This window comes from Chroicocephalus ridibundus, chromosome 6 (genome assembly GCF_963924245.1).
Source record: "Chroicocephalus ridibundus chromosome 6, bChrRid1.1, whole genome shotgun sequence".
NCBI lineage: Eukaryota > Metazoa > Chordata > Aves > Charadriiformes > Laridae > Chroicocephalus > Chroicocephalus ridibundus.
The window spans coordinates 61,358,339-61,384,870 of record NC_086289.1 but is presented as its reverse complement, the minus strand read 5'-3'; the positions used below and the strand labels follow the sequence as shown (position 1 = coordinate 61,384,870).

The following is a 26,532-nucleotide window of genomic DNA, read 5'->3' as shown; positions in this document are numbered from 1 at the left end:
TCTTCGCCGCCATCTCATTGTCCCCGCCGGGGCTGCCGGGGGCGCCGGGCCGAGCTCGGCGGCCTCTCCCGCTGCCGGGCCTGCGCCCCGCTCCGGGCGGGCGGCGGCGCTCCCCGCTGCGCGGGCCCAGGCCGGCGGGGGCGGCGGGGGATGCTCGGGCGGAGCGGGGGTGGCGCTTCCGCCGTGCGGGGCACGTTGGCGGCGGCGGCCACCGGCCGGCCCGGGCACGGCGGCGGAGTCGGTGCCGGTGGCCGCGGGGAGGGAAAGTTGCGGGATGATGGTGGTGGGGGACACACACCGGTTCGTCCCGACCCGACCCGCCGCCTGGGCCCGGCCCCGGGGGAGGGCGGCGGGAGCCGCTGGTCCGCCTCAGCGCCCGCCGGGTCTGGCTGGGGTCCAGGGCCGGGGAAGGGAGGGGGGGGCTGCAGCCCCTCGGCCCGCTGCTCCTGGTGCTTATCCCCGAGTTGGTGGTGCGGTGGCCCCCGGGGCGAGGGGGCAGCTATGGGGCGGGCAGCCCGCCTGGCCTGGCTTGGCCCGGGGGCGAGACGCCGCTCCTTGGCCTGCGGAGGGGGGGCACAGAGGCCTGTCAGGTAGCGGTGGTGTCTCCCCCACCGTTGGGGTGGGAGAAGCAGGGTGGTGAGGGGGTGGCAGGCTGGTGGTCCTGGGAGCGGGGAAGCGTGGCTGTGGGGAGACGCCGGGTTGTGGGTAATGCCTTCCGGCCGGTGCTGGGAGGTGCTGGAAAGAGGCAGAAGCGCCAAGTTGGGGTCTGGAGATGTCGGACAGTAAAAATAGCAAGGGTTCTGCTTGGTGGGAAGACTTCTGCGATGGGTGCTGGTGTCTTGGTGACTGGCCCACGCTGGGCAGCCACACTGGGCTTTCTGTGTCTTCCTGTGGGGGAGTGGGGAGCACGAGCGGCAGTGGTTGGGGTGAAACATGGCTTGGGAGAAAAAGGTGGTTGTGGTATCCGTAGAGAAACTTAAAGGCATGTGAATGCCAATATCAGTGTGAAAAAAATTAGTTTCTGGTAAAGTGGTGTGAGTTTAATTAAATGAAATTGAGCTGCTTTCTAAGTATTGGTTATTTCAGTTGCATTCCGCACAATTTTGTGCTACTTGTAGCTCTATAGAATTAGTCCAGTAATAGTGTTTATTAAGTTGTTGAGGAACAAAAAGCCTTCTCCAGATCACACCACTAACGCAACTGTTCTTAAATTGTGTCATGTGCTTTGCGTGATGGGTGACATTAATGTCTGGATTCAGACATCTTAAGACTTGCTTAACTTTTCCATGTTATTACATTAGTGATAAGGGTGGTATGGGAGAAGGATTAGTCCAAATTTCCTGGATCCAAAGCAGTTTTGCCTTGTCTGGTGAGGTTTTTTGTTCATCTGTAGATAGCAAGGTCATTCGATGAGCATTTCTATGGTATAATCCATCGATCCATGAGGAAATCGCTGGGCCATAAGGCAGTAGATAGGTTGCCTGTCAAAAGGTGTCCTGACTATGAGAAGAAGCTCTTACTTTTATGGAACTAGAAGCCGGTTTATTCTTTCTTTCTTTCTTTGTGACTCAACTGTGATGAATTTTTGGTGGACAGCCTGAGAAAGCACACGTAGTGGGTGCAGAGGTTTTTGAAACAGCATGCCAACCCGTGATGCAGCAGGATTTCCTGGTGAGCAGGAGTGGAGGGGCTCACTCCAGGGTTATGATTCATCTGAGAGGATGTAATTTTTACTGGCTGCTCAACAGAGAGTGCTCAGTTGAAATTCTTGGTTGCTACTGCTGACGGACATGCTTGTGGATTTATGGCAGTTGGAAGGGGTAGTGGAAAATGGTACTTTTCTGCAGCTGAATGAACAGCTAGTGTCAGCTGCGAAGGTTCAAAGCACCTCTCCTACAAACCCTGCGTTTAAGGACTGGAGCATGTGGCAGTTGGCACCTCACGGTGTCTGGTGCTTCCTAACGTTTAACAAACGTGCTGAAGTTGATAAATCCACAATGAGAGGCAGCATTTAGGGCCAAATGTCCACACACGATGTGCTGTGGGCAGAAGTTGTGAGAGCAGCTGAAACACTGGTATTAGAGCTTTGTGACTGGGGTCTCCAAGCTTTTCAGCTGCTGTTTCTGTCCCTAGCCTGCCGTTTGTACTGTGCAAGTTTTTGTGTGACATCTACTGAAACCGCAGTGCACCTTTTGATAGCTGAGAAGGTTTTTGAACATATATATATATATTTTTATTTGAACATAAATATTTGGAGACATTGACAGAATGAGTTACTTGGGATGTTCAGAAACTCAACAGGCAAATATTTTTGATTCGAAAGAACCCTCTTCTAAAGAAGAACATGTACCTCAAGTTTGCATTGGTGACTTTGGATTCCCTCCTTTCTTTCCCTTCGTTGAAAAGACTTGCCCTGAAGTAAGGTGGCTAAATACTGGAATTTTAAATATCATTTTAGTAGGCAAGTGAGCCCATAGAAATGTAAGATGCAGCAGGAGAGAAATGTTTAATTGTGATTACTTTCTAAGAAAAGCCCTTTTACTGGGATAAGAACATGTCTTTATCGTAACATTTGTAAATTGTTTTCTGGTCAAATGCACAAAAGACTCGAATGCCCTGATGAAAACTTGAGAGTGCCGGTTCTGTAGTTAACAGAGGACATACTGAAAGCAGCAAACTTGTTGCGTTGGCCACTTCAGTTGTGCAGGGATGTTAAAGACTAAATTCGGATGCAGTGCTATTGAATGGATGGTCGGCCTCCCGGAGATCTGGCTCTCTCTGTTCTGCGCCTTGAAGTGCCCAAGTGTTGGGATGAGGCTCTGGCTTCTGGCGCTTGGAGTCAAAACCAGAAGGTGATGCTGAAGTCTGGTGCCACAATAAGGATGCGCCGTATCTAAAATCTGGTGTGCTGCCTTCAGGACTTAAAATGGCAACCAAAATCTGTAAGATACTTCATGCTTTTTTTAAAAGTTGCTCAAATTTATAACATGGAGCTCTGAAACTCTCCTGTTGCGGATTGCCATCCTCTCTTGCCTGCAGTGCCACTGTGTTTGCTCACTTGGCTAAAAATAGAAAGGAGTAGACTTGGTGTTCTTTCTTGGAAGAGGAGGAGAAATCCTACAAAGTTTGAGTTCACCAGCATATAATGGTTTTGTTGTTTCCATCCAGGGTATGTAGAGATATGTTTTATTCTTAGCAATATTTTGCTTTTCCAAACTGATTTAACTTAGTTGGTTTGGGTGTTGAATGTGTGATCAGAATACAAAGACACATTTCTTCTTTCCTCTAGAAAATATGAGGTTGAGAGAACATATTATGACCCTCTGTTGCAACTTTTCAGTCTGAAAATATGCTTCCAAATACAAGTGTTGTTTTGGGAAGGTCCACATTAATTTTTTTTAAGGTAGATATCACCTTCAGCTGGCTGAAAGAGCTGAAGAAAAGGAGGTGCAGAGGGAATCTTTTCCTTAGTTCTGATTTTGTAGCTACTTGCTAATTTCTGACATGTCCTATTGGATGTCTGAATGTTGGTAATGATTTTACCAGTTGACCTTGTGACTCGGGTCCTTCTGCTAACGTTGGACAGAATCATGCTCCTGGTTTTGATAGTTTTGGAGCCTTTCCTCATTTGCATCTCTGCAGGCATTTTAGCATTTTGGAAAACGCTTTTTAACAATAAGAGTGTGCTTGAGATAGCAGGATGCCTCGGACCATAGATTCATCAGGGTATCTTTACTGAGCCCAAGCTGTATCACGCGTATCCTGTTTTCAACTGTAGGTTGGATTTATCAACTTGATAAATTCAGTAACTCTGCTTTCATATTGCACAATCTCAAAGCCACCTTATTTTGGAAGAAAATGCCCATTTATAAATAACAGGTAATTCCCTATTTGGTATATGAATGGCACAAATACAAGCTTTTTCACCCCTTCAGGCATCTGACTTTGATGCGTGCTGCTCTGTACGTACCCGAAGATGGAGAGCCCTGGCTAGCTACAAGCTGCCAAACGCTCATTCCATGGTTGTGATGCTCGTCCTGCCCAGGGTGGATTTGCAGTCTCGGTCTTTAAACACACAAAAAACCATTGCTTGCACGACGTCGTTTGGTGGGACAGGCCTCTCAGCTACGGTTGCCAGCATTATTAGACACACGGGCTTGATGTGGGAGTGTATCCTGAGTTCCACTCAGTTATTAATCATTTATTGCAGAATTAAGAGCAAGAGGTTGAATTCTTAAGCATGTCCTCCCTCAGCTGAAAGGCAGGTTGTTTCAGGTGGTTCCCAAAAGCGATGTTTTACTACAAAGCAGCATGAGGCAACATCCAGCCAGCTGTGTTCCTTGCTGTGCAGAATTTCAGCAGAATACTTGCTATTTAGTCTATAAATAAATCTAATGAGGCTATACTCTGTAACTCTCCGTATAGCAGAGTTGTATTATATTGGCAAGTTAGCCGAGTGAAAACAGTGTTGAGAGATTGTTCAACTCATAGGAAAAAATATATATTTTTTTTTTTGTAGAGTTACATAGGAATAGAACTGTGTGTCAGAAATATTTCTAAATGTCAAATATTCTTCTACAATAAAATAATAAAAAACAAAACAATTGATCTTGGATGCATTTATTTACATACTAGAGCAAAGCATGCGGTGATGTTTGTTTGGGTTTTTTTTGAAACAAAAATCAAATGACAAGCTGCAGATCTGTTTGCTCTCCCCCACATGAGGGTTTCTTTCTCCTTTTTAGGGTTGGAATCCCCAAGGACCAGGAAGATACCAATGTGTCAGTGTTCATAAGCGGAAAATAAAACTTCATTTGCAAACGGGTAATGAATTCCATCTTAAATGAGTGATAGATATGCCGGTTTTGCATTGTTATTTTCTTAGATATGTTCACTAGGACCACAAGAGCCTGTTCCTGCCAGTGGAATTGCACAAGATGATTGAGCAGATCTGCCAGCCTGCCATAGCTGAGAGGAATCTCTTTCTCCACAGCTGCAAGGTTCTTCCCTTTCCTTTGTGCTCGTGCTGCTGCTGGCTTGACCTTTCCCTGAGCTGGTGGAATTCCCTACCTGTCAAAACTTATCTGCTTGGGAGGGGTATTTTTCTGCCAGGTGAATGAATTGAACCAGGCCATGAGAGTAAGGTGTTGCTAGAGGTGATGCAAGGTCAGTGGCAAGAATATTTTGGGGGAAAAATGGTTCTGGAGATTGAGACCCTTCCTTCTTCAGGTGGGAGATTCAGCTGTGTGCGCTTGGCCTGGGTGATGATGTTCAGCGTGGAGCCCGTCACTGTGTGTGTAAAGCTGGGGTTCCTGCGGGTAACTCTCTTATCTTTACCAAATTCCCTCTTCCATCTTTGCTGTCTGTAGCCTGTGTTCGTTCCTTGTGGCTGGTTCTGTCTGCCTTACCATGAATAACTTGGTGTCAGCAGCAAATTGTCAGAATTCACCTCCTCCAGATGCAAGCATGTCTCAGACAATTTGGGCTCCAGCTTGTATTCCTGTGGGGCTTCACTGGTGGCCTTACTCTATTGTCAGAAACAACCGTTTGTTTTGTTTCTTGTTTCCTCTCTTTTACCCTGATAACCTATCCATGCAAGGCCTTTTATTGCCATGGCAGCCTAATTTCTTTGAGCCTTTTGGGAAGAATCTTGTTAAATGTCTCTTGGAAATGAAAGCAGACTTTATCAAGTAGAGTCCATTGGTGTGTGGGTAAGGGAGATCTTTTGGAGAACTCCTGTAGGTTTGTGGAACTTGACTTTCTTGTACAAACATGAGGTTGATTTCCCCATCCAAATGTTGCTATTTAGCTGTCTGCTGATCTGTCTTCTAAAATAGTTTCTGCTAAGTTAGGCTCGCTACGCTGTAGCATCAAAAAGCGTTAGGTGAGAGAGTAAACACAATGATTTGTGTTTAAAACTGTGCTCAAGAGTAAGCACTGCTTCAAGCAGTAGAATTTTTTGAACGCTGTTTTCTTTTGATTCACTCTTACATGGCTGCTTTGGTGTCTAATAATTTTGTTTTTCCTGTAGCCGTACTTTAATAGGACACTGCATGGGGGAGAGAAATTAAGAATCTCTCTTCTAAGAAATTAATATTATTAAAAATGTAGAGGAACTTATATATTTTGGGATGTCCGTTTTCCTGAATTCAGTGGAAGTTGGTCCATGGACTGACAATTATTGGTAGTGGGAACTGGAGAAAAGGAGAGAGAGAAAAGGATGTGCATGCAGAATACAGTTGGATGTTTGTTGGATATTGAGCTTAAAAAAAAAAAAAAAAGAAAGAAAGAAGATGGTTGCAGTGATACTGTAAAACAAATAATATAGTACAGGGAGCGCGAGTCACCACTGTAGACATCTTCCTTGCTTACAGAGGTTAAGGTCTGCCCGCCTTTGACGTTTCCAAGCTGCGCTCAGTGGTCTGTAACACTTGTTCTGCCGTACAGAATGTCCTGAGAGGAAAGTGTGAGTGAAGAGAGAGAATTCAAACAGTAAGGATAGCAATCAAGCCTTTTGAAGGACTTCTCTGAAAAGCTGCGGCATTTCGGGTACTCTGTCCTTTTAGTTACAGGCCATAGTTTGTTTATTCTTCATCTCCTTTCTATTCCAGACTTCCAGTGGTTTTCTTCAGCTCTTTGAGGCTTTTTCTATTTTAGCACTATCTGATTGTTCTACTTGTGTTTACATAAATCAAATAAAATCACCTATAATGTGTCCTTTCTCATCCCTCTAAAAAGGGTTGGTATAGTGGGTCAGAAGAAATGGCATAATTTCTGTGGTAATATATACGCACATAATTTGTGCGTATCTCTTGACTTCCCCAGTCACATGGGTGACTTTTTTTTCTCATTAATGTATATTGTTTCCGTAAGCTCCATTTGGAGCAGTTTTCTCTGCCAAAGTTAATTCACGTTTCAAAATGTTTTAGGGAATTTTTGAATACTAATTATTATGCTGTTGTGCTGTTGTACAAGACGCTGGATGCATTCAGAACCTGAAGAGGAAGAGACACATGGAATACTGCACTATTTCATTGAAAATGGCCAATCTGAATTATGGCAGTGCTGTGCGGTGGAACAGAGGGCGGTTGGTTGGATGGCAGTGAGATCTTGTGGTTGGGTCCTATGAAATATCCCCAACGTTGGAATGTAACACATGGAACCGTCAAGAGTGGAACAGAAGGAGGGAGACTGTTCTGTATGGCTTCAGCATTTCCTCACTCTTACAAGCACTCACTGTTGAAAGCCAGTGGGAGAACACAGGCAATGGAGTGAAGTCAAATTTCAGGAGTGACCTATGCTGCTGGCACTGTCAGAAAAGGAATGTACATGAAATGAAATGCCTGCTTCTCCTGTTTTTATTAGTGTGTTTCAATAGCGTGCTGAAAACTTAGTTTTCTCTCTAAAAGAAACCAGAGAAGCTGCTTGTCTTTTGTTTTGCAAAAGAAAGCTTTTACGCAGTTCTGTTTCTGTTGGGGTGTGTGTGTGACTATAGAGCACCAGTGCCAGGGACTGGAAGCACCTATGTGTGGTTGTCCTGTGTAAATTCTGATTGCCCGAGGTGGCTATTGAATTGTGGACTTCTTGTCTTTGAGTTGAAAAGTTTGTTAATGCCATAGCCATGAGAACTGGTAAAACAACAATTTTTCCATTGGTATGTCTTACTTTTCTGATTTCGTGTTACTCTTTGTTGATTTAGAGTGTGTTGGTGTCCAGGGAGGAGGAGGGTGTTAGGGAGTAGTAGGAATCAAGGGAACTGAAGTGTCAACATTTGGGGGGCAAAGGGAGGAACTGTCAGCTGTAGCTGCTGTTATTTTCTAGATACTTTGTTTTCCCCAGGCAAAGGCATTGTTATGAAACTGCTAAAACTTCAAGGAGTATCCTTTTCAAAACCTTCAGAATATTTTCTCTGAGACCTCTGCCAGGCCTTTTGCAAGAGTGTTGTCATTCACCAGCATCATCCATAGCATTCATGCAGAACTTGGAGTCTCTCGCTGTGTGATACTAGTGTATACCCCCAGTATTTTCCGTACTAAATTCAGAGGTATTCCTAGGGTATGTCACCGGTGCAGTTCATTTTATTGGGAAATACACAGCTAAGAACTACCCTTTCATATCTATCTTGACCATAAATTTTTGGCAGTCGGCTCCTTTGTTGTCTCTCCCTCAAACAACTTTCTCAACCTAAAGTCGTGCTCTGATAACACCCACGTCTGGAGTTTGGCTATTGTATCTGCCTCTGTCCTGAAGGCAACGTGTTGCTCCTTTGTCAGTCGTGTTTGCATTCAAGCTTATGTCAAAAGAGAATGACTTTCTGTGACGGTACTCAGAAAAAGCATTCAGCGTGTGGGACAGTTGCCACTGATCTGTAGTTCCCCAATTCTGATCTCTTCATCAACAGGACTGGGAAATGGCAAGTAGCACCACTGCTAAATGTTTTAGAAAGTGCCATTAGATTTATTCATACTGTTTGAATCCTGAGCATGTGTGCAGGTTCACTGGCAGAGATGAGCATGACGCAGGGAAAAGCTTATGGAACTAAGCTATGATGGAACAAATACATAACTAAAGAACATGGGAATGTACAGAAATATTGACTTGCAGCTCGCTAGAAGCAATAATTGCAGCCTTTGGACCAAATGAGGTGATGGGGTGAATGAACCAGACTGTTCGCAGCGCGTGCTGGTGGCAGCTAGTAGAGAAAGCGTCATGCAAGGTAACTACAGCTCCTGCAGCTCCCTACTTTTCTTTTAAGTAGTGCGTTTTATAAAAAAAAACAAAAAACAAACTAGCCGTTTTAATCTCTGGTCACGCTTATTGCTAATATATATATATTTCAGAGACGATATGAAAGAAGAATGTGTGTCTCAGGTTAGTTTAAGAGCCGTTCTGTTCTTCTGTGAGCTCCTGCGTCTGACACTCCTGGCAGAGTTCCCTGAAACGGAGGCTTAAGTTGAGAAGACAAAAAGCTGTGGTGAAGAAAGAATGTACTGGTAAAAGGTCTGAAATGACCTGAATGTTGTCTGACTCTCACCAGAGTTTCCTTTTTCACAGCAACACAGACTAAAACTTCTAAGACACATAGAACAGCCTTGTTAGTATTTTTTTAATTCGATCTAAGTTCAGGCTGTCAGGAACTTTAGTTGCTGCGTTTTTTTTAATCCTAAAGGGGAACTTTGGTTATTACATTGTTATAGATGGCTCAGATGAGAATGCCTGTGGTTGAGATGGGTATTGTTAGGCAGTTATTCAAATCTTGTTTCCAATAATATATGCCTCTGACAAACAAACAGGAATTTCCACTCTGCATGGTATTAAATTTTTAGCTGCAGACTGATTTTTTTTGTTGTGTTATTCAAATTAATTCTTGAATATGAGATTAAGGAAATATTTTTGGCCATGGTAAGTACACTTTTTTTCCTAAGGGTTTCAGTGGGAAACTCCTGCTGAGTTTTCCCACTTTAGGGTAAGCACCTGCAGTTGACCTGTGCTGTGGCATTAGTGTGATAGCTGTATGTTGTTACTTCAAAAAAAAAAAAAATCCTTGTAGCTTCACCAGTTCATAAGTGTCTGCGAAATAGTAAATGGTAGCTTGGTAGGGATTACAAGATACGTTTTTTGGAGTGGATCTGCACTCAGCAGATTTCATTACTGTGCAGATTTTGCCTGAGGAACAGATTGCACATGCCACATTGAGAGTAACCTACACTGTATCCTTCCAACTTTGTCAGGAAGGACAGAAGTTTGACAGACATCAGTCTGTTACTATATAAACACAAGTCATTCCCTGAACACCAGACTATTTTAGGCATAACTTCCAGGGTTTTCAGACTAGGCTTCAGATTCTTTGTCTGTTGTCATTAAGTTGCTAAAAGGCAGATCTTGCCAGTCGGGTGTCTTTTGTGCTGTATTCATGTTTCCTCCAAAGCATGCAAGTCACTGAGAACCCAAATAATAAACAAATGTTTTTCTTAACTTTGTTTAGGAGAGAACATTTGTTTTGGCTGAAATCTTCCAGAGCAACTTAAACAGACACCCGCCTGGGAAAATTAGTAAAACTAGCAGGATATAACAACATTTTTGTGCTTGGGCAGTTTAAAATGTCATAGTGGACTATGAAGTACAAGAACAGTGTAAACTGCTTTTAGCCTTGCCAAAAGCTAACTGATGATGTCGAGATCGGAATTGTTAGTGCTTCAAAGTGCCTTATAAGGGTGAGCACAGGTGTCCGTATATAGAACGTCTCAGTCTTGCTGCGATGCCCAAGTGGAAGGTTACTCTGTTGGGGAGCTGTTCCGTGACTTCATTTGTTGCGTGGGTATCGGTGCTCTCGCTAGTGGAACCCGGGGGCTTTAGTACCATTTTCCCCCTTAATTCCAAATACCCTGACCATATGTTATGAGAAGGATTGAGACCACCCTGCCCCTTCCATATTCTGTTCCTTACAATCTTTTTTCCTTACTCATAAGAATTTTCCCATGTTACCAACACAGATTTAACCTAGCAGTATGGTTTTTTTGAAGACCGCTACCCAAAACATTCAAGTGGTTAATAGTTTCATGTAATACCTGCTTTGCAATCTTCTAGCACCTGGCTTTCAAGTAGAAATATGCTATTATTTTGTCCTATAATTCTTTTGCTTTAGAAACAGTAGTTTATTTTTGAAAAATTGCAAAGTCTTTATCATTTAGACATCTTAATCCTCTAACTGGGACATGCTGAGTTGTGAGAATATACGCTGTAAAGATTTTTGCCATTGAAGTTTTGTTTAATGGAAGAACTGGTATTGGGGAGACTATTAACATGTGTTTATATCTAATTATTTTATTTTAATTTTTTCACGGACTTTTTTTTTGGCGTGTGCATTGCTGGAATCCCTAGTGACATAGCTCTAAATCCAAATCCATGTTGCTTTTACAGCCAGTAAGGGGTATTAAAACTGTAGTGTTCTGAGATCTCTATCCAGTTTTGTGTCTTACTGTAACAATGGACTTGTACTAGAATGGTTATTTATTTACTCTTACTTTTGTGGTTTGGCCTGGGCTTTCTTTGTTCCTGGAAGAATACTGAACAAAAAAAGAATAGCGAGACCTTGAGTTAATCCTTTTCTCTGTCTTGAGGGAAGATCATTTACAATATTCTTGACAGATGCTTGTCTAATCTCTTAATTGCTGGAAATTCCACTGCATTTCTTAAGCAGCTTATTCCAGTGCCGTATATATTCTTACTGCTTGGGCTTTATCTAATGTTCAACTGACCCATTTTGCAGTGAACTTTGATTTTTATTTGGTCATGTCCAGCTATTTTTGCTATACCCAGATGTATTTGAACTATCATTTTTATCCCCTTTGTCTCTTCTCTGACACAAACTGTGTCTTTATATTTGAGTTTCCTGGTGTTTCCTCATACATCTTGTTTTCTTCTCTTCTGATCCACCTCACTGCTTTGTAGACTTTCTCCTATCGCTTCATATCTTGAAGCCTGGAGCCCCAAAGTGGGCACCCTGCTTTTATGCTGAAGATTTACTAATGCTAGGTGGACTGTTCTCCATTTATTTATTTTGAAGAGCTCTTCACGAGACTCCTTTGGTTTGTAGCTCATGTAAGGTTTTGCAAGCAATCCCAGTGTTTGAGATTCGGCGTTAGCCTTGGACGTGGTCGTGTATCTGGAGTCGCTCTTGGTTTCTGTCACCGAGAGGCATGTTCATCCTTCTCACAAATGGAGGAATGAAAAGTGGGGTGGGAACCAGCATGGAAAGCAATTGTCACTGGTGAAATGAAATCAGTGTTTGCCCCTTAGTTAAAGCAGCTTCCCCTATGTGATTAGCAAGATGTAAGAGTAAACTGCTCTAAGTTTCTTGGCTGACGCAATTTGATCAAACAGGAGCTGTGGCTTTCTTACTTGCTCTTGTCTAGGAGAATCAGGACTTTCCTTTTTAATGTTGTTGCCTGATGCAGTTGTCTGTGGTGTCATTTGATTAGCTGCAGTCTTCAATATTCATGAAGAGGAGTGAAGAAAGAGGCTGCCTTGTTTGTTCAGCATCAAGCTGTTGAAAGCATATGTGGAACATCGGTTTCTCTACATCCTTTGATTTCAAATGCTGTTTTTTTTGTTACTATAAAATGGTACAAATCTTCATGACTACTTCTGACAATACAGAAAGGATTTGCTTTTTCATTATAAAAGTATAATAGCAGCTTTAAGAGAAAAGAAAAAAGCTGGGAAATAAAATTTAAAAATGTAAGCTAAAAAAGTGAAAAGGGGATACATTTAATGTGAGTGTGGTCTCTGTTTTTTACAGTCTTCCTCTAAAAGTTGCCTAAGAAGCACCTGTCTTCCAGTGTGGACAGTATTTGCAGCTTTTGTTTCTTTTAGGCTGTAGGTATATTTTTGTACCAAGTAGGGATGTTTTGAGCCTTGAAACTGATCTTGTATTTATGACTTAATTAGCAACACTTATTTATTACCTATTTGGATCCTGACTTCTTCAAATAACAGTATTTCTTTCCTATCAATGTATAATCTTCAGTGAATTGCTTCAGATGTAAATCTGAATTGGTACTATACTATTTTAAGTGCCTGATGATTTGAAACTTGGATTTCATTTCTTGTTTGCTTACTTTGAAACTCTGTGTTTTAGAAGCTAATTTTTCTTGAGACTATTGGTAGAGGTAGGATGAAGATTTAGAATTGCAACGGAACTAGCTTGTATTTTCTAGGCCTGACTGAATTTTGTTCGTTTATTAGCTTTATATTGATAAACATGCCTCATCTCTGAGTGCATTTTTGTGCTTGATTAGCATTTTCCCACCTCTATTTTTTTTTTTAGGTGACAATCACTGCTATCACCTTTGCTGCCCTCCTGTCACCGCCAACCGTCTGCTTTTGACTGATGAGCCTCTCTTCCTCCACTCTTGTTGCGTTTTCCTCTACCAGCAGTTTGGCTAATGCTTGGAGCACAAGGTCATCTGCCTGGCAGGGCTTAGGGGCTGGTCCAGGCCATGCCTCCGGTAGGGAACAAGTGCTTTATACAGCTCTCAGAATAAAATAGGAGATATTGTATGTGTCACTTAACAGTTACAATGCTGTGTGCGTTTGCTGAATCATCAGTAGCCACTAAGTTTGTACCGATATTTTTTTAAACACATTGAACGAATTTGAAATTTGTTAGCAGTTGGTTTGTCAGCAGACGAACGAGTCTTTCAGTAGTGAAAAAAACTAAGAGGACGGTGATTGAACAACCTTCCTTTCCTCCTGTGCGTCCTCTCTTTGTTAAGCTACCGTTCCCCAGCAGTGTTAGCTGTATTTTGCTGCGTTGTTCCTTTGGCGATGGTTGTTAGTAAAGGCATGTTGGAAGACAGGTATCTCTGCAGGTTAGAGAGTAGTTTGTGGTCTAATGTATAATAATTGTGATACTGAGGTTTGTTTGGGGGTGGAGTAGTTGTTGGTGTTTTGATTCTATACTTCTGTGGCAACCGCATTTCTTACTGTGGTGCTCAACCTGATGGAGCATGCTTTGTTCTGTAATTGAGCATTTTACTAGGTGTAACAGCGTAGAGTGCAGAAATACATGATTTCTCAGGTAACCTGGTTAGTTTTCTGAGAATATGGGTTTCTTCCCTGTCAGTGCAGTTAAGAAACCGTCAGTACTTTATTGTTCAAATACCACCCAGGGAAACTCATATCCTCCGTGATTATATCACTTATCTTACCTACATATCACCCTTTTAATAGACTAGGAAGAACCTAATCATCAGTCTCTTACTTTCCCTTCTAGGAGCTCTCAAATATCCAAGGAAAAAAAAAGTCAACTGCTCTAATATTTCTTGAGTTTGGCACTGTATGTGCATAAGGTGCTTGTGCTTTGTGTTTACATCAAAATCCATTCAGTCTTACGGCATCGTTCACTCTGGTTTCGTGAATCTAGTGCACAGTTCCACTGCCAGTTTCTCTTCTGCTTTGCTTTGCTCAGACTGCAATATTTTGAAGAATCCTTTCATTGTTCAAGCTCCAAAACAGTTTTTCTGCCCCTCTGTAGTAGTCTAGAGGGGTTTTCCACAGTGGCTGTATGTGAATTCTCAGTTAATAGACCTGCTAAGGTTCAGTTTAGTTTTAAAGCAAAAAAAAAAAAAAGTGTGCTTTTGCATCACAAACTTGTAGCTCTTTCTTACCTGAAATTAAGGTAAGAAATTTAAGAAAAAGAAAGACTATAATAGAGGAGAACAACAGCCAGTTGGAAGCAGAAGCTAGAAGACTAAATATGGGGTATAACAATCTGTATTAGAATTTCTTGTTTCTGGCAGCAAAGCACTAGATGGTTCGGTGTTAGGAGCAAGAATCTCACCAGCTAGCCGACAAAGTGATTTGTCCTTGAAATCATCCACTATGGTTAGGAATTGTCTTTTTGACCTTAAGGATTCATTTTCCCCTGTAACCTGGGGGCTCTGCTCGGAAAAGAGATCGCAGACTTTAAATGTTCATTTTGATCTTACCTTGGGGTTGTAATGGCAATTGTTTGTTGATTTCAGGAAACCATTTTATATTTGCAAGTCAAAATTTAACTACCATACTAATTGTTTTCTCTTCCATTTCCTGGTAACGCAGTTTAATTTTATCTTAAGTCTTTGTCAGTCTGGGAGTTTGCAGGCAGATCAGAAATTAAATTGTACATTAGAGAACAGTCAATAATAAACATCCTTTTAAATGCTCACATTTAAATAAAAAGAATTGTAAAACCCCCTCCTATTAAAGATGATACTTTAAAATGTGTTCACGTTCCCATTTTTCTAGTGGATTAAAATCTGCTTCTGTTGTCTTGTTTCTTTGGCAATTAATTGGATATCTCATTCTCCCAGATCATTCTCCTGGTGTTTGAGTAAGGTCAACAGCTACTCAAAATGGCAACCTTTTTTTCAAGTGTGGCTGCCAAATTGCATTTTCATGTTTGAGAAATATCTTCTGTCTTCAAAGAAGACATGGACACTCCTATTGCAGAAACATTAACCGTTCCATTTCTACTCACCGATGTTAATGAATCGGTGCTCTCTCCTTTGAGGGATAATTGGAAACTTGTGGAAGAGGCCTTTGTACCCTTGGTGAGGAACTCAGAAACCTTTTTTTAGCTTAAAATACAGGATTTTCTCAGCATTGCTCTCCGAATGCTGGTGAGATGTTTTTAGCATCGGCGTGGGACATTTTGCTGAAACTAATAACTGTCTCATTTTCCGTTCTCTTAATCTGTCCAATGTATCTGGAAGATGGCTGTATTGACTGCAATTAATTTCTGAATAAAACCTGGGCAAAAAAGTGTTGAAGAGTTCCCTGAGTTCTGACTGTAAAGGAAGGTTCAAGTTTGGGGAGTGCTCAGTGTTGGGCTTCACCGGCGTCGTTCGTTCAGAGGGTTAGCGTTAAAACAGGCTTTTCTTTAAAAGCTGTGGTATCCGCAAGTCCTATCGGGCAGACACAAGCCTTTGAAGATGGTAATCTTTGATCAGTTGATACCCGTGTGCTGTCTGCCTGTACCTTCTGCAAGCAAAGAAGTGATATATATATATAGATATAGATATATATACAATAGAGTGGCAACTTAATTGTGTTTGTTTAATGTGAACTAATGAATACGATAACACTACATACTCCATGTACTCTTCTTGGAGCGTCTTCTTGACTGAGGATCTCGTTGTTAGATTTGTAGTACGAGTCGTGTTCCTGTGAAGGACTCTGAGTGTTTCTGTGGTCAAACACAGATAGAAGACTTCAGTGGCCGCCCTCTCGGGGGGGGGGGGGGGAGGGAGCGGGGCTGGGAACTAAATCTATTTTCTGTCAGTGCTGTGTGCTAGATAAGTCATCACCTCATAGCATAAAGTCTGTAAGAAAACTGTAATTTTGTATATTAATGAAATTAATGCATTCACATATCAATTTTCAGTTACACCAATGAAGAAGGCAGATGTCGTATTACAATTGTGTGTCATGTCAGATCTGCTCACGATAACTTCTGTCTATAAGGTTAAGTCCTCCTTACAATTCTGTTTTCAAATGGTGCCTGCGGAAATAGAAAATTTCGGATGGAAATTAACTTCACGCTTTTTTTTTCACTGAAAAGATTTAAAGAAGAGAACAAAACCCAGGCATAAAAAGCTCAAATGCAACAATGCATTTGCTAAATGTTTTCAATAGGGAATTACCTGTAAATTCTCTCGGAGCTCTACATTCAGGAGTTTTTGTACTTCTGAAGGCTATGTGATTTTTTCAACATGTATATTTTAAAACATTGAACACCTGTGTAAGCATACAGTGAAGTCCAGGTTTCAGCCTGCAGGTAAGACAGGTGCCTTCATAAGACACGCACAATAATTCCCCGTGTTACTGGAAAAGCTCAGTAAGCCTAAAGCGGTTAGTTTAAAAAGACAGTCAGTTTCATTTTCTCTCCTTGGGCATATTAAGACTGGATTTATGTACACTTTTGATAAAGCAATGTAAAAATCAGCGATGGAGATTGCTCTAGAGTTGCGCAGCTTTTGAAGGATGCATCTTCCAACCAGGTATGGGACGGCCAGTTGTCAGTGTGGCACCTGCGTTCTGCTTTGGAAGTGTCCAGAGGCTTGTGTTAGATTGGTAAAGTATTCTGCTAAAGCAGCATCTCCTTATTGAAAAACATGATTTAGAAGGCAAGGTATGACAGAGACAGGCGAATATGGTAGTAACAGCAGAACAGCCCAAGCTGAGTTGAAGACTAATAGGTGGGATTGCCCTTCTCTTTCCTGCCGGTCATGGGCTGAGAATCGATCAGAGTAGCGTTGGATTTGAAATATGTAATTAATGAGGAAAAGAGCCACTAGCAGTTTGGACTGCATTGAACACGAACCGTATAATGAAGTAGGGAGGTGAGCTCAACCACATTAAATGGAAGAACCTGTCACATCTATAATGGTAGAAAGCTGCCTTAGCATTAGAAGAGCACAGTGGAAGGGTACTCAGTAATTTAGAGTATTTAGCATAAAAAATCTGAATGAGTTAATTAAGGGTATTAAAATGGCTGCAATAAAATTTGAATATTGAAACTTTATGAAAGCTTCAAGCAGTAATTAAGGTTGCTATTTTAATATATAAAATTAAAGTTGAGCAAAGAAAAATGCTCCTGCAGCTCACAAGGGAAAGTATAAAAGGAAAAATCTGCTTTTAAATTCTTGTTATCTCTCTATTGGATTTAGTTAAATAACTAAGAAATATGAAACTAGACCACCCTCTTCTCATACGCAGTATAATGTGGGATATTCCTGTGTCCTTGCTGAAATTGGAGAAGATAGCCCTTTGCATGTTTATCTAATTGTATACTTCAGTTGACAGGGGATTTGAATTTTTTGTCTGCTCTGTATTGTCTGAGATTTTTCCATTTTAGAGCTTCCGAGATCACGGTTGAAATAAAAAGCCATACTCTTCTGCCTAATCAAGCAGCTTCCTCATTTTTAGCCTGTGAAAGATTTTTGGCCCCCTGTTCTGCAGCTATCCTTGCTCTAGCGCTTGGGCTGCTACTGCTCAGATAATGGCAGCTCCCCGAAGAATACAAAGAGAAGCTCTGTTCATAGCAGCTGGCTCCGGATGATCCTTTTTGGTGCTGGAACTGCCTAATTGAGCAGTAAGAGAAGATCCCAGCGAACTCCTCAGCAACCTGTGGACCTTTGGATAAGCTCAAACAGTAGCCAAGAAGCTACTGGGAAACGGAAGAAAGGTCTTGGGCAAGAAGGTGTCTAGTCTCACAGATTTCTTCAAAAGCTCATCAGAACCTGTAGCGGATTGTTCTGAATATTGAGTTACATCTTGTCACCTGGAAAGGTACTTTTCCAAAAAATGGTTAAATACCTGTGTTTTTGAGTCCACCCTCTCTCCTTCCAGTACGGTAGTTGTTTGTCTTTTGTGTAGCAGTGAATTGGATTAAGTAAATAGAATAGGGCCTTTCATTTTGCCACCAACTTCTTTTCTTAACCACTTTCCACTGGTGATAATCTGAACTTTTCCTTCTTACCAGGATGTGCCAGATCTGCTAAAATAGCAGTGTTCTTTCTCTAGCGCACACTTCTGGCACTCATCCTTTGGGCCAGTGCGGGAGGGTGAGTCTGGCAGCAGGTTTGAAGGGTAAGGGGAGCAGGCGGAGGCTGACTTATGAACTGTGTTTATTGATGAGTAATCTTCGATTAGCCTAATCAGCATCATTGACTGCTAATGGCCACCATTACCTTTTTCTGAGAATGAAGATTTGTATCAAATTCTGCGCTGTTGTAGCTCCCTGTTGAAGTGCCTTCCCTAAATGGAGCTTGAGCATGTCCATTCATTCTTTCTGAAACCCAAAATAGGAGAACGAATGTCTTGTATGTCACTGAACAAACAATACTGGAAATGTTTTAATTTGCTCTGTTACTCTTAAGTTTTATACTCACTGTGTCTTCCTTGAGAAGTATTTCTGAAAAACAAAGCTATTAATTTAGTTAGGTTTTCCTCAAATTTAAAGGGAAAGTGCTTTTTCTTGTTCCGTATAGCTGTACAAGTGAATGGAAATTACCTTGACCACTCAACTAAATTCTCCATAAAATCGTGCCGGTGCTCCTAGAGCACTCCCTTTTAGCACGACATTAACGTGCTCTTTAGCATTTCTCTTAGCAGGGCTGTGATCGATACAGTACTTTATAGTTCTCAGGACAGACTCGGATTTAGCTAGAATGTCAGTATTCATGTGGAGACATTATTCTCTGGAAGAGATTATGCTGTTAGTTCATTCAGGAGACAAACCCAACCTGTCCCGGACCAGGAAGGCACCTCTCCTAAACCTTTACAGTCATTTATTAATCTGTCTGCATTCATTGATGTCTCTTTGTACTGCTGCTTTCCATTTTATCGGAGAAATCATTAATAGCTTCCCCTTCTCTGTGACTATTTTATGGTTTCTTAAAAGCCGCTTCCTGGTCAAAGTTTAATTTAAACAGCAAAATAATTCTAAATGTCCTGCTTACAGATGATCAGCTTGGAAGATGACTTAAAATGTGGTTATGTTGGTGTGGATGAAGTGTACGCGGCTCTCCTGGAGCCTTGACGTTTGGGCAGCGAGAGTCCTTCTAAACCTGTCCTGTTTAGAAAGGACTTTTCCTGCCCAGGCGTTTCCAGTACCCAAAGGAAGTGGGCTCACAGGTACTGGAAAAGGAATTGAGTTGGGTGACCTGGTTTGACATCGGGTTAAGCTCTGTCTTTGAGAGGAGCTACTGCATTTATCAGACTGTAATTTATTATTTATTCCTTTATTAGAAGGCACTCCTTCACCTGGTGATGTTTCATATACTTTTTTATCATTGAGAGTTTTATTGCAACTTCCTGATTTTCCTGTTCAGGGGGTGTATTTTTGTGGGGCTAGATGTGACCTAAGAAACTGTGCTTTGAGAGGAAAAAAATCTCTCCAGACACTTTCATAGATACTAGCTGTGTCTTAAGTAGGTGTTTTAGTTTCATCAAATATGCTTTGAATTTTTTATCAACTGATCAAGTGAAATGTTTATTAGAGTTAAACCTTTTGAAGAGTTATATACTCTGTTTCATAACCTATAAGCTAGTAACATAATGTAACTTTTCTTGAGATTATAAAATGGTGTTCTTACAAGCAAAAAATGCTTGTCAACTGGAAACAGTTATTTGTACTGCCTCCTTTCCCTAATTTTTGAGCCCTTCTTCCCCCCACTAAAAATAAATAAATAAAAAGGCTAGCAACTCAGAAGGGCAAAATGATGAGCATTTTTAAAATAATCTTTTTTTTTTTTTAAATCTGTGTTGAATTCTGGAACACTTTTGAAGCAAGCCTTTGAAGTAAGGAACATGTATTAGTTTGGAAAGAGAGAAATCAGTCCTTAAAAATTGTTCTTTAGTACGCGTTTAATCATCTGTGGGTATTCCAAATGCTTTTGAGGTAGCAAAGGAGCCTCAAGATTTTTGGCAAATACATGCTGCTTGGATGGAAACCCAAGAATTTTAACAACTCTTTTCTGGGGGAATGCCTCGGCTTTTCTTGGTCTGGGTAATTTATATCCAGGCGGGCAGTTTGATGTCACCTCTTGAAGATTCATGGTTTTCAGTTTGGTTTTCTAAGGCAGCGTGGCTCTGCAAGGGCTGCGGCGGCTGCCGTCCCTGCCCGGACAGCGGAGAGTGCAGCCAGGGGCGGTGGGGACAAGGGGCAGCAGCCTGGAGTGCTTTGGGATTGTTAATTTTTGGTCTTGTTTTTAAATAGGGCAGGGTCTGGATTTTTTTTTTTATGGTACAACACAGCATGTTATTGAAATGCGTTAGAAAGATTATTGAGTTGCTGCGTGTCTCTTTAGAGCACAGTGACCAATTTCAGTCAAATTTGGATGGGGTGGGGGGTATCCAAAAGACAAATTTCTGCAGTTTTTGTGATGGTAGCTAACTGGCAAAAGTTACTCTGTTAATACCATCTCCCTTTCCCGCCCCTGTCCTCCATACACGTACTCTTCTATATAAAAGCAGCAGCGGGGTTTTGATTGTTGTTCCATGTTAGAGAGCCCACGTGGAGTTACAGTACAGTAATCTGTTGAGAAGCAAGCCTCCTTGTTTCCACAGCTCGTGAAACTGCTGGAAAAGACAAACATGAGGTATACAGCAGCCTCAGCTGGATGAATGCTAAAAAGAGAGCTCTTTTATCAGTGTATCAGGATGGCAGCAAAGATTTTTGGGTCTGTGATTCCTGAGAACAGAAATAACGTCTTATTCTAGAAGAGAATCTTGAATACGGTTGAATACATTGCAATTGCATTCTCAGAAAAGACAGAAAAATGCCTCCGTGCCTTCTGAGAAATCCCTGTGAAGTAGTTGATCAGGTTTAGGATCTCACTTGATGGCTCATGATGTGTTCTTGTAAATTCTTTTTTTTTTTTTTAAAGTGGGATTGTGTTTTGCTGTTCCAAAGCCACATAATCCACTTATTGCATTGACAGAGAGAAATCCATGTAGAAGAGCAAAGTACTGTTAGATGAAATTTTCTTCTTGTCCGGGTGAGGAGATGGTTTCACTGTTTACTTTGGTTTTTTCACTAGTTGTTACTACAATTTCCCAGGGAAAAGGGGCTGATGCACCCAACCTGTCACAAGCGGGCAGCAGGTGGTGGCGGGATGGGAATGCCCATTTTTCTGTCTAACAGGGAATAAGGTTTTTATGTGTATTGTGTAAAACTTCACGGATTAATATTTTAATTTAGAAGCACTTTATTTGTTTTAAGAATTACTTTTTGAACTTTGGCAACTTGCAGGGAGCAGTGATCCATTTATTGGGGAAAAATTCAACTTGTTTGAGGTTTCAGGTCATATTTGACACCTGCCCGCTTCCGTGCTCACTGAGTTTTACGCAGTGCCAATGACAAACGGGGATTTACTGCTAGATTGCTAATAAATACGACCTTATACAGTTTAATAATTAAAAAAAAAAAAACAGAAAAAACCCCAACCCTCAAATAAAAGGAAAGCCCCGTGAGTTATTTTACAGCCTTATTTACTACTAGTACCTTTTAAGAATGAAAGTGTGAGAATTATCTACGTGATGAATGGGTTATTGGAAAAAAGCCACGTAGGATTCATTTCAACAATCAGTTTTTCATGTTAGTGCTAATGTATTCATTTAGTAAGAAACAATTATGCTCGTGGGATCCTGATAACAAAGCTGGTATTAATGTGGCCTTTTGACTACCATCTGAAGAAAAACGGGAGCCAAAAGACTATGTGAATTTTCAATGATAAGCATCACAGTTCAAACGTTTAATTAAAACAGCGAATTTATGTAGAAAGGAAATGGTGGGATTTGGTAAAACATATCTTGTTCATGTGAAGGCTGGCACTCTCTCTCCTCCAAATAGTAAGACAGAAACACAACACACCATAAAATGTATTCATTTGGGGTAAAAAGAACCCGAGAAGCGCTTGGACTTAAATGTTTGGGGTCAACAAAATAATTCTGGAGGGTTTTATGGAAGGTGAGTGAGAATACAGTTAAACGGTATTCTTGCTCAAAACTGACTGCAGGCTACTGCTGAACGATGTATCCAGTTTCTCCTCCATCCTCCTTCCCTCATTTTCCAAACTTTGCTCTTGCCAGAAGAGTCTGCATCATAGCAATGGTTAACTCTTTGGAGGAATATATTCTGAAATGGTGAATATATCGTTTTTCAACTGGAACTACTTCCTATTTAGAAGGAGAGGTCTGGGAAAATAGATGAAGTATTGGAGGCAGAGAAGCAGGCATTGGAAGGTGATTTTGCTGGTAGACCTGAACTTGGTGACAGGAATGTAAATGGGGCCACAGACCCACAGTCTCAAGAATGAGGGAGGGGACGGGACAGGACAGGCTGGGACCTTAGTTTGGGTCAGTGGAAGAAAAGGGACAGGGAGGGAAGTTGGTTCCTGGCAGGAAGGTGTGACTCCTCTGGCTGAACCTGTGGTCCTTCAGCCATGGTCATGGAAAGCGAAGGAGAGGAAACTGTACCAGTCGAGATCTGTGCGATCGGGGTTCCCGCACTGGGGCTGTGGGGAGAAATTAATCTTGAGAAGGAGAGGCAGAAAAAGCAGATCTGGTGTGGCTGGAGGTGGAGAGCTGGGGGTGGCCGAGGCCTTTGGGCTGCCAAGGGGCCACTCCGCTGCCTGAACTGCACCCCGTGCCTGGAGATGACGGGGTGGGTGTCGAGGAGGTGAGTGGGGATTTTGTTCTGAATAAAGGGAAAGATCCAGAGGGGAGGGGTAGGTTTGGAAAGGAAATGAGAGGAACTGTAGCATTAAATGTAGGTGGTAATGAAAGATGACTTGGGTTGTTTATTCTTAGAAGGGTTTGTTGGGGTGTGATATGACTACCTTTTTGAGTAAGAAAAAAACCATACAGGGTAAATATTAGGGAATGAAAAGTATCAAATTCAAGGATAATAGTAATACAAAAACTAATGTATATAAATACAAGCAATTGGGAAGATGTGGATTTTGAGAGTGTTTGGGAGGAGTGCGGCTACACATGTGCACTTCTCTTCTGCCCTGCTCTGGGCTTTTGACCTCAGCCGAAATACTGTTCTCTACAGGTCTTTCTTCTGCCCAGTGTGACATTTTTACTATTGTAGATATATTCATACTGATATTTAAAAAAAAAAAACCCAAACAAAAACAAAACCAAACAGGAACGGGCATAACTTTTTAAATAACTTTCAGGTGTAAGACATCTTGCCTCTTTCTCAATTATTTAAAGGTTTCATTAAAGAAACTGTGGTCAGCTAAATTCTGGATTTTAAAAAAAGTTAATCACAGGTTAAAATTCGTGTTACAAAACTTTGAGTTGTGTTTACTGGTTTCTCGGTAAAGAGGTTAAGGGAAACTTGATTGTCATATTTAAACAATATTGTTTAATTAGTCCTGTGCCTCATGACTGCTGCCGGCTGTCCACAGGCAGCAGGAAAAAATTTTCTCCCGGCTTGATGTGAAAAGTGACTTTTTAAGGCAGTGCTTTTCTTGCTGCTCTTCAGAGCGTTAGATTAGCTATAGCTAGAAGTGAACCACTGGCTGGTTGCGCTCTCGTCTGCTTCGCTCTGACTGATGCCAGTTGGAAAGAAATGCCCTGGTACCCCATCTCTGGACCTCACTACCTTGGTGAGCCTGGGGAGATCTCACAGCAGTCTTACAGTATGTTTTTTATATATTACATATGTGCATATATATATATATATATATAAAAAGGGTCAAACTTGGTCCTTGGATCAAAGTTGGTACTTCTTATCTAAGCTAAAATGATTGGTTGTGACTCAGTTTTTAGCGGATTTTCCCTGTTAAATGCAGGCAAGTGGAAAGTCCCTGTAGAAGTTGTTGCCTACGCGTAACTAGCCGTGTGTCTTCGGTGGAGCTCATTGAGACTGAGCTGCTTGCTGGAGTTCTGCAGAAGTTGAGGCAGTATATCTTAACTCTCTATGCTCATATCCATAGTGTCTTCCAGAAGGATTTCAGTTAGCATCATCAATACTAGTATGTCTTAAGAGAGCAGGACTGAGAGCTTGATGTTTATCCCGAAGCAGAAAAGATAATGGGAGAGAGTTTTGGGGTTTTTTCTTTGTCATGTGAGAAAGTGATTTGAACTGGATTTAGAGGATGTGAGAAAGGAAATTGAAATGCTTTTCAAGGTCACATTGGAGCTGAGAAACCACTGCAGTGTTTCTGTATCATTGGCAGAGATGGCACCTCATCATCCAGAGTCTTTGCAAAGCTCTCCGGTTACCCTTTGTGCTTTATAGAGAGCAAATTTCTCTGCTTTAAAGTGCACTTACCTTTCAAAGGTCAGACGGGATGGTCCATGAACTGTCATAGCTGAGAGGGGCAAAAAACCGGCATTTAGTACATGCACTTTCATGAAAATAGCTTGCTAGTTTAAGGCAGGATTTTGAGAGGAAACAATACTAAATAAGCTACTGTTGGTAGTACTGTGGTACTGTCAAGATTTTAAATTGTGATAGCTGAATTTGCCCGAAGTTTTCTTGCTGAGAATGACTAGTTGGCATTTTAGATGTGTACTCCTTTACTAGGGTTATGCTTTGTGTATAGTAATTGTCACCAAGTACAGCAGTTAGAAACCGGTCAATACCTTGGTCCGGAGAAGGAGACAGTGTGACTCACTCCGTCTGATTGCTCATTAGGAAAAAAACTTGGGCAGGTGATTTCATGAGGTCTAGTGAGATCGAAACAGTATACTCGATTTTTGGTTCATTCAATGTATTTTAAAATGCAGTGGTGGTGTTTCTTATTACAGGGAATTTACCCAAAACAATGGAAACCTAAATTAAATTGTTTTCTGTATGTTCCTATAGATAATTTTACAAGCAGCTTGGACTTGCTTCAATTAGGTATTTAATGACACATATGAGTGCTTTCCCCCTTCAAGATTGTGGTGAAGTTTTTTCATACTTCATGTATTTTGTGCACTTAACTAGAAATGCAAGAGTTACATCTTGGTGCTAATATGTGTGTTGCTTTTTTGTATTGGTAGGTAGTCTAAGCCTGCAGTGGATTTCCAGGTATCTCCTTTTCTAGACATGAAGCCGTGCTGTTTATTTCTAATTTTTTGGGGTGAACGTGATGTGTTACTCTGAGTCGTGGTGGTTATTAATTGACAGATGAGTTACACTATGATGGCACTTAAAATGCACAACGTGTATTTCTGAAAGCAGTCGTTGCTATAGCAACTTTCTAGTAGGTCACTGGCAGTGTTGTGTGTGTGAGAGTGTGTGTGTGTGTGTATGATTTGGCTGTTAATGCAGACTAATACTGATAGAAAAATGAGAAATGTGAGAGTCGGGAAGAAGGTGGCCCTTCCCCCCTCCCTCTCCTCTCCCCTCAAAAACAGGGGAAGATCGTTTGGTGGAGGAGAAAATGCTTACTTAGGATACTGCATGTATCAGCAAAGAACTGGCTATCAGCTGCTATAATTAGATGTTTTCTTTCTATTTATGCAAAGATTATTTAAAAAACAAAAATCACAAAAACCCACCCAAATTGCCTTAATCTCATTCTGCTTTTTCTTCACATTTTTAGAGTTTGGTTAGGAAAGGAAGTATATCTCCAGTTGATCGGAAAGCAGTGTGTTGTATTTATTCAGCATGCAGATCTATTTTTAAGGACAAGGTACACCTGTATTATATGCTGGAAGTGAAAATTTTGAGAAATCGCTTCTTTTCCCTCATTTATAAGATCTCTCTGCAAGGTACAATGCATTTCCATAGCGATTTAGGCCAGTGTAAATCTCGTGGTCCCATTCTTCCCAAGCGTGTGCTCACGGCAACAAGGGGCAAGCCAGTTCAGGGAGCTGATCCGGATACAAACAACTGGAAAGCAGTTTTAAAAATGGCTAGGTGATTTCCTGAGTTGTGCGGATGGGCAGAGTGCCGCACGCCAGGCACAGGAGGGAGTGCGGGTCAGTGGACACGGCTGGTGGTGACTGGGATTTTCAGAGTGGCTGAAGATGCTATTTCTCACTGACTGGTTTTAGTTTGCTCTGAAACTTAACTAAAAGTACTGTGCAAAGGACAGCCTTCCAGATTCTTTGCATTTGTGTTCTTCTGCGAAATAGTTCTCTAATAGTCTCTTCTGTTTGTTTGTTGGTTTGTTTTTTTATAGTAACATTATACTGCTCTAATTAGAGAGCATTCACAGATCTCTCTTAGAGTGATAAACCTATAGCCAGGCCGTTATTTTGGGTCTTGAATTAACATTGCCTTAAGATATTAGAAAATTAATGGTTTAAGATAACACATTCTAGATTATGATAAATGAAAATAATGTCAAGTGTAGCACGTATTTTTGTGGCACTGTAATAAACTAGATTTTTTCAAATTAGTGTTGCTTTTTTAAAAAAAATTCATAATAATGTGAACCTTGTTTTGTGTTGACTCTGTTGTTCTCCGAAAGACAGGAACAAGCTGTGCTGTGTTTGCAATTGAATCACTATGGTGGAATTGTTCTGCTGTCT

The 26,532-nt window shown here is 41.4% G+C and overlaps 2 protein-coding genes across 2 annotated transcripts in view; one reads left to right on the top strand and one right to left on the bottom strand.

The window, feature by feature from the left end:
* Window positions 1-14: 14 nt before the first annotated feature.
* Window positions 15-24,375, bottom strand: LOC134517878 (basic proline-rich protein-like). The gene is made up of 3 exons (XM_063339865.1): window positions 24,338-24,375; window positions 15,637-15,730; window positions 15-560 (listed from the first exon to the last, which is right to left on the bottom strand). Exons 1-3 carry the CDS (start codon window positions 24,373-24,375, stop codon window positions 15-17), a joined length of 678 nt encoding a protein of 225 aa, XP_063195935.1.
* The window catches only part of STAG1 (STAG1 cohesin complex component), a 192,875-nt gene continuing 167,016 nt past the window's right edge, over window positions 674-26,532 (top strand). Inside the window, exons 1-2 of the mRNA XM_063338992.1 lie at window positions 674-3,169; window positions 4,746-4,824. The gene's annotated coding sequence lies outside the window, so the exon portion shown is untranslated. The remainder of the gene's footprint in view (window positions 3,170-4,745; window positions 4,825-26,532) is intronic.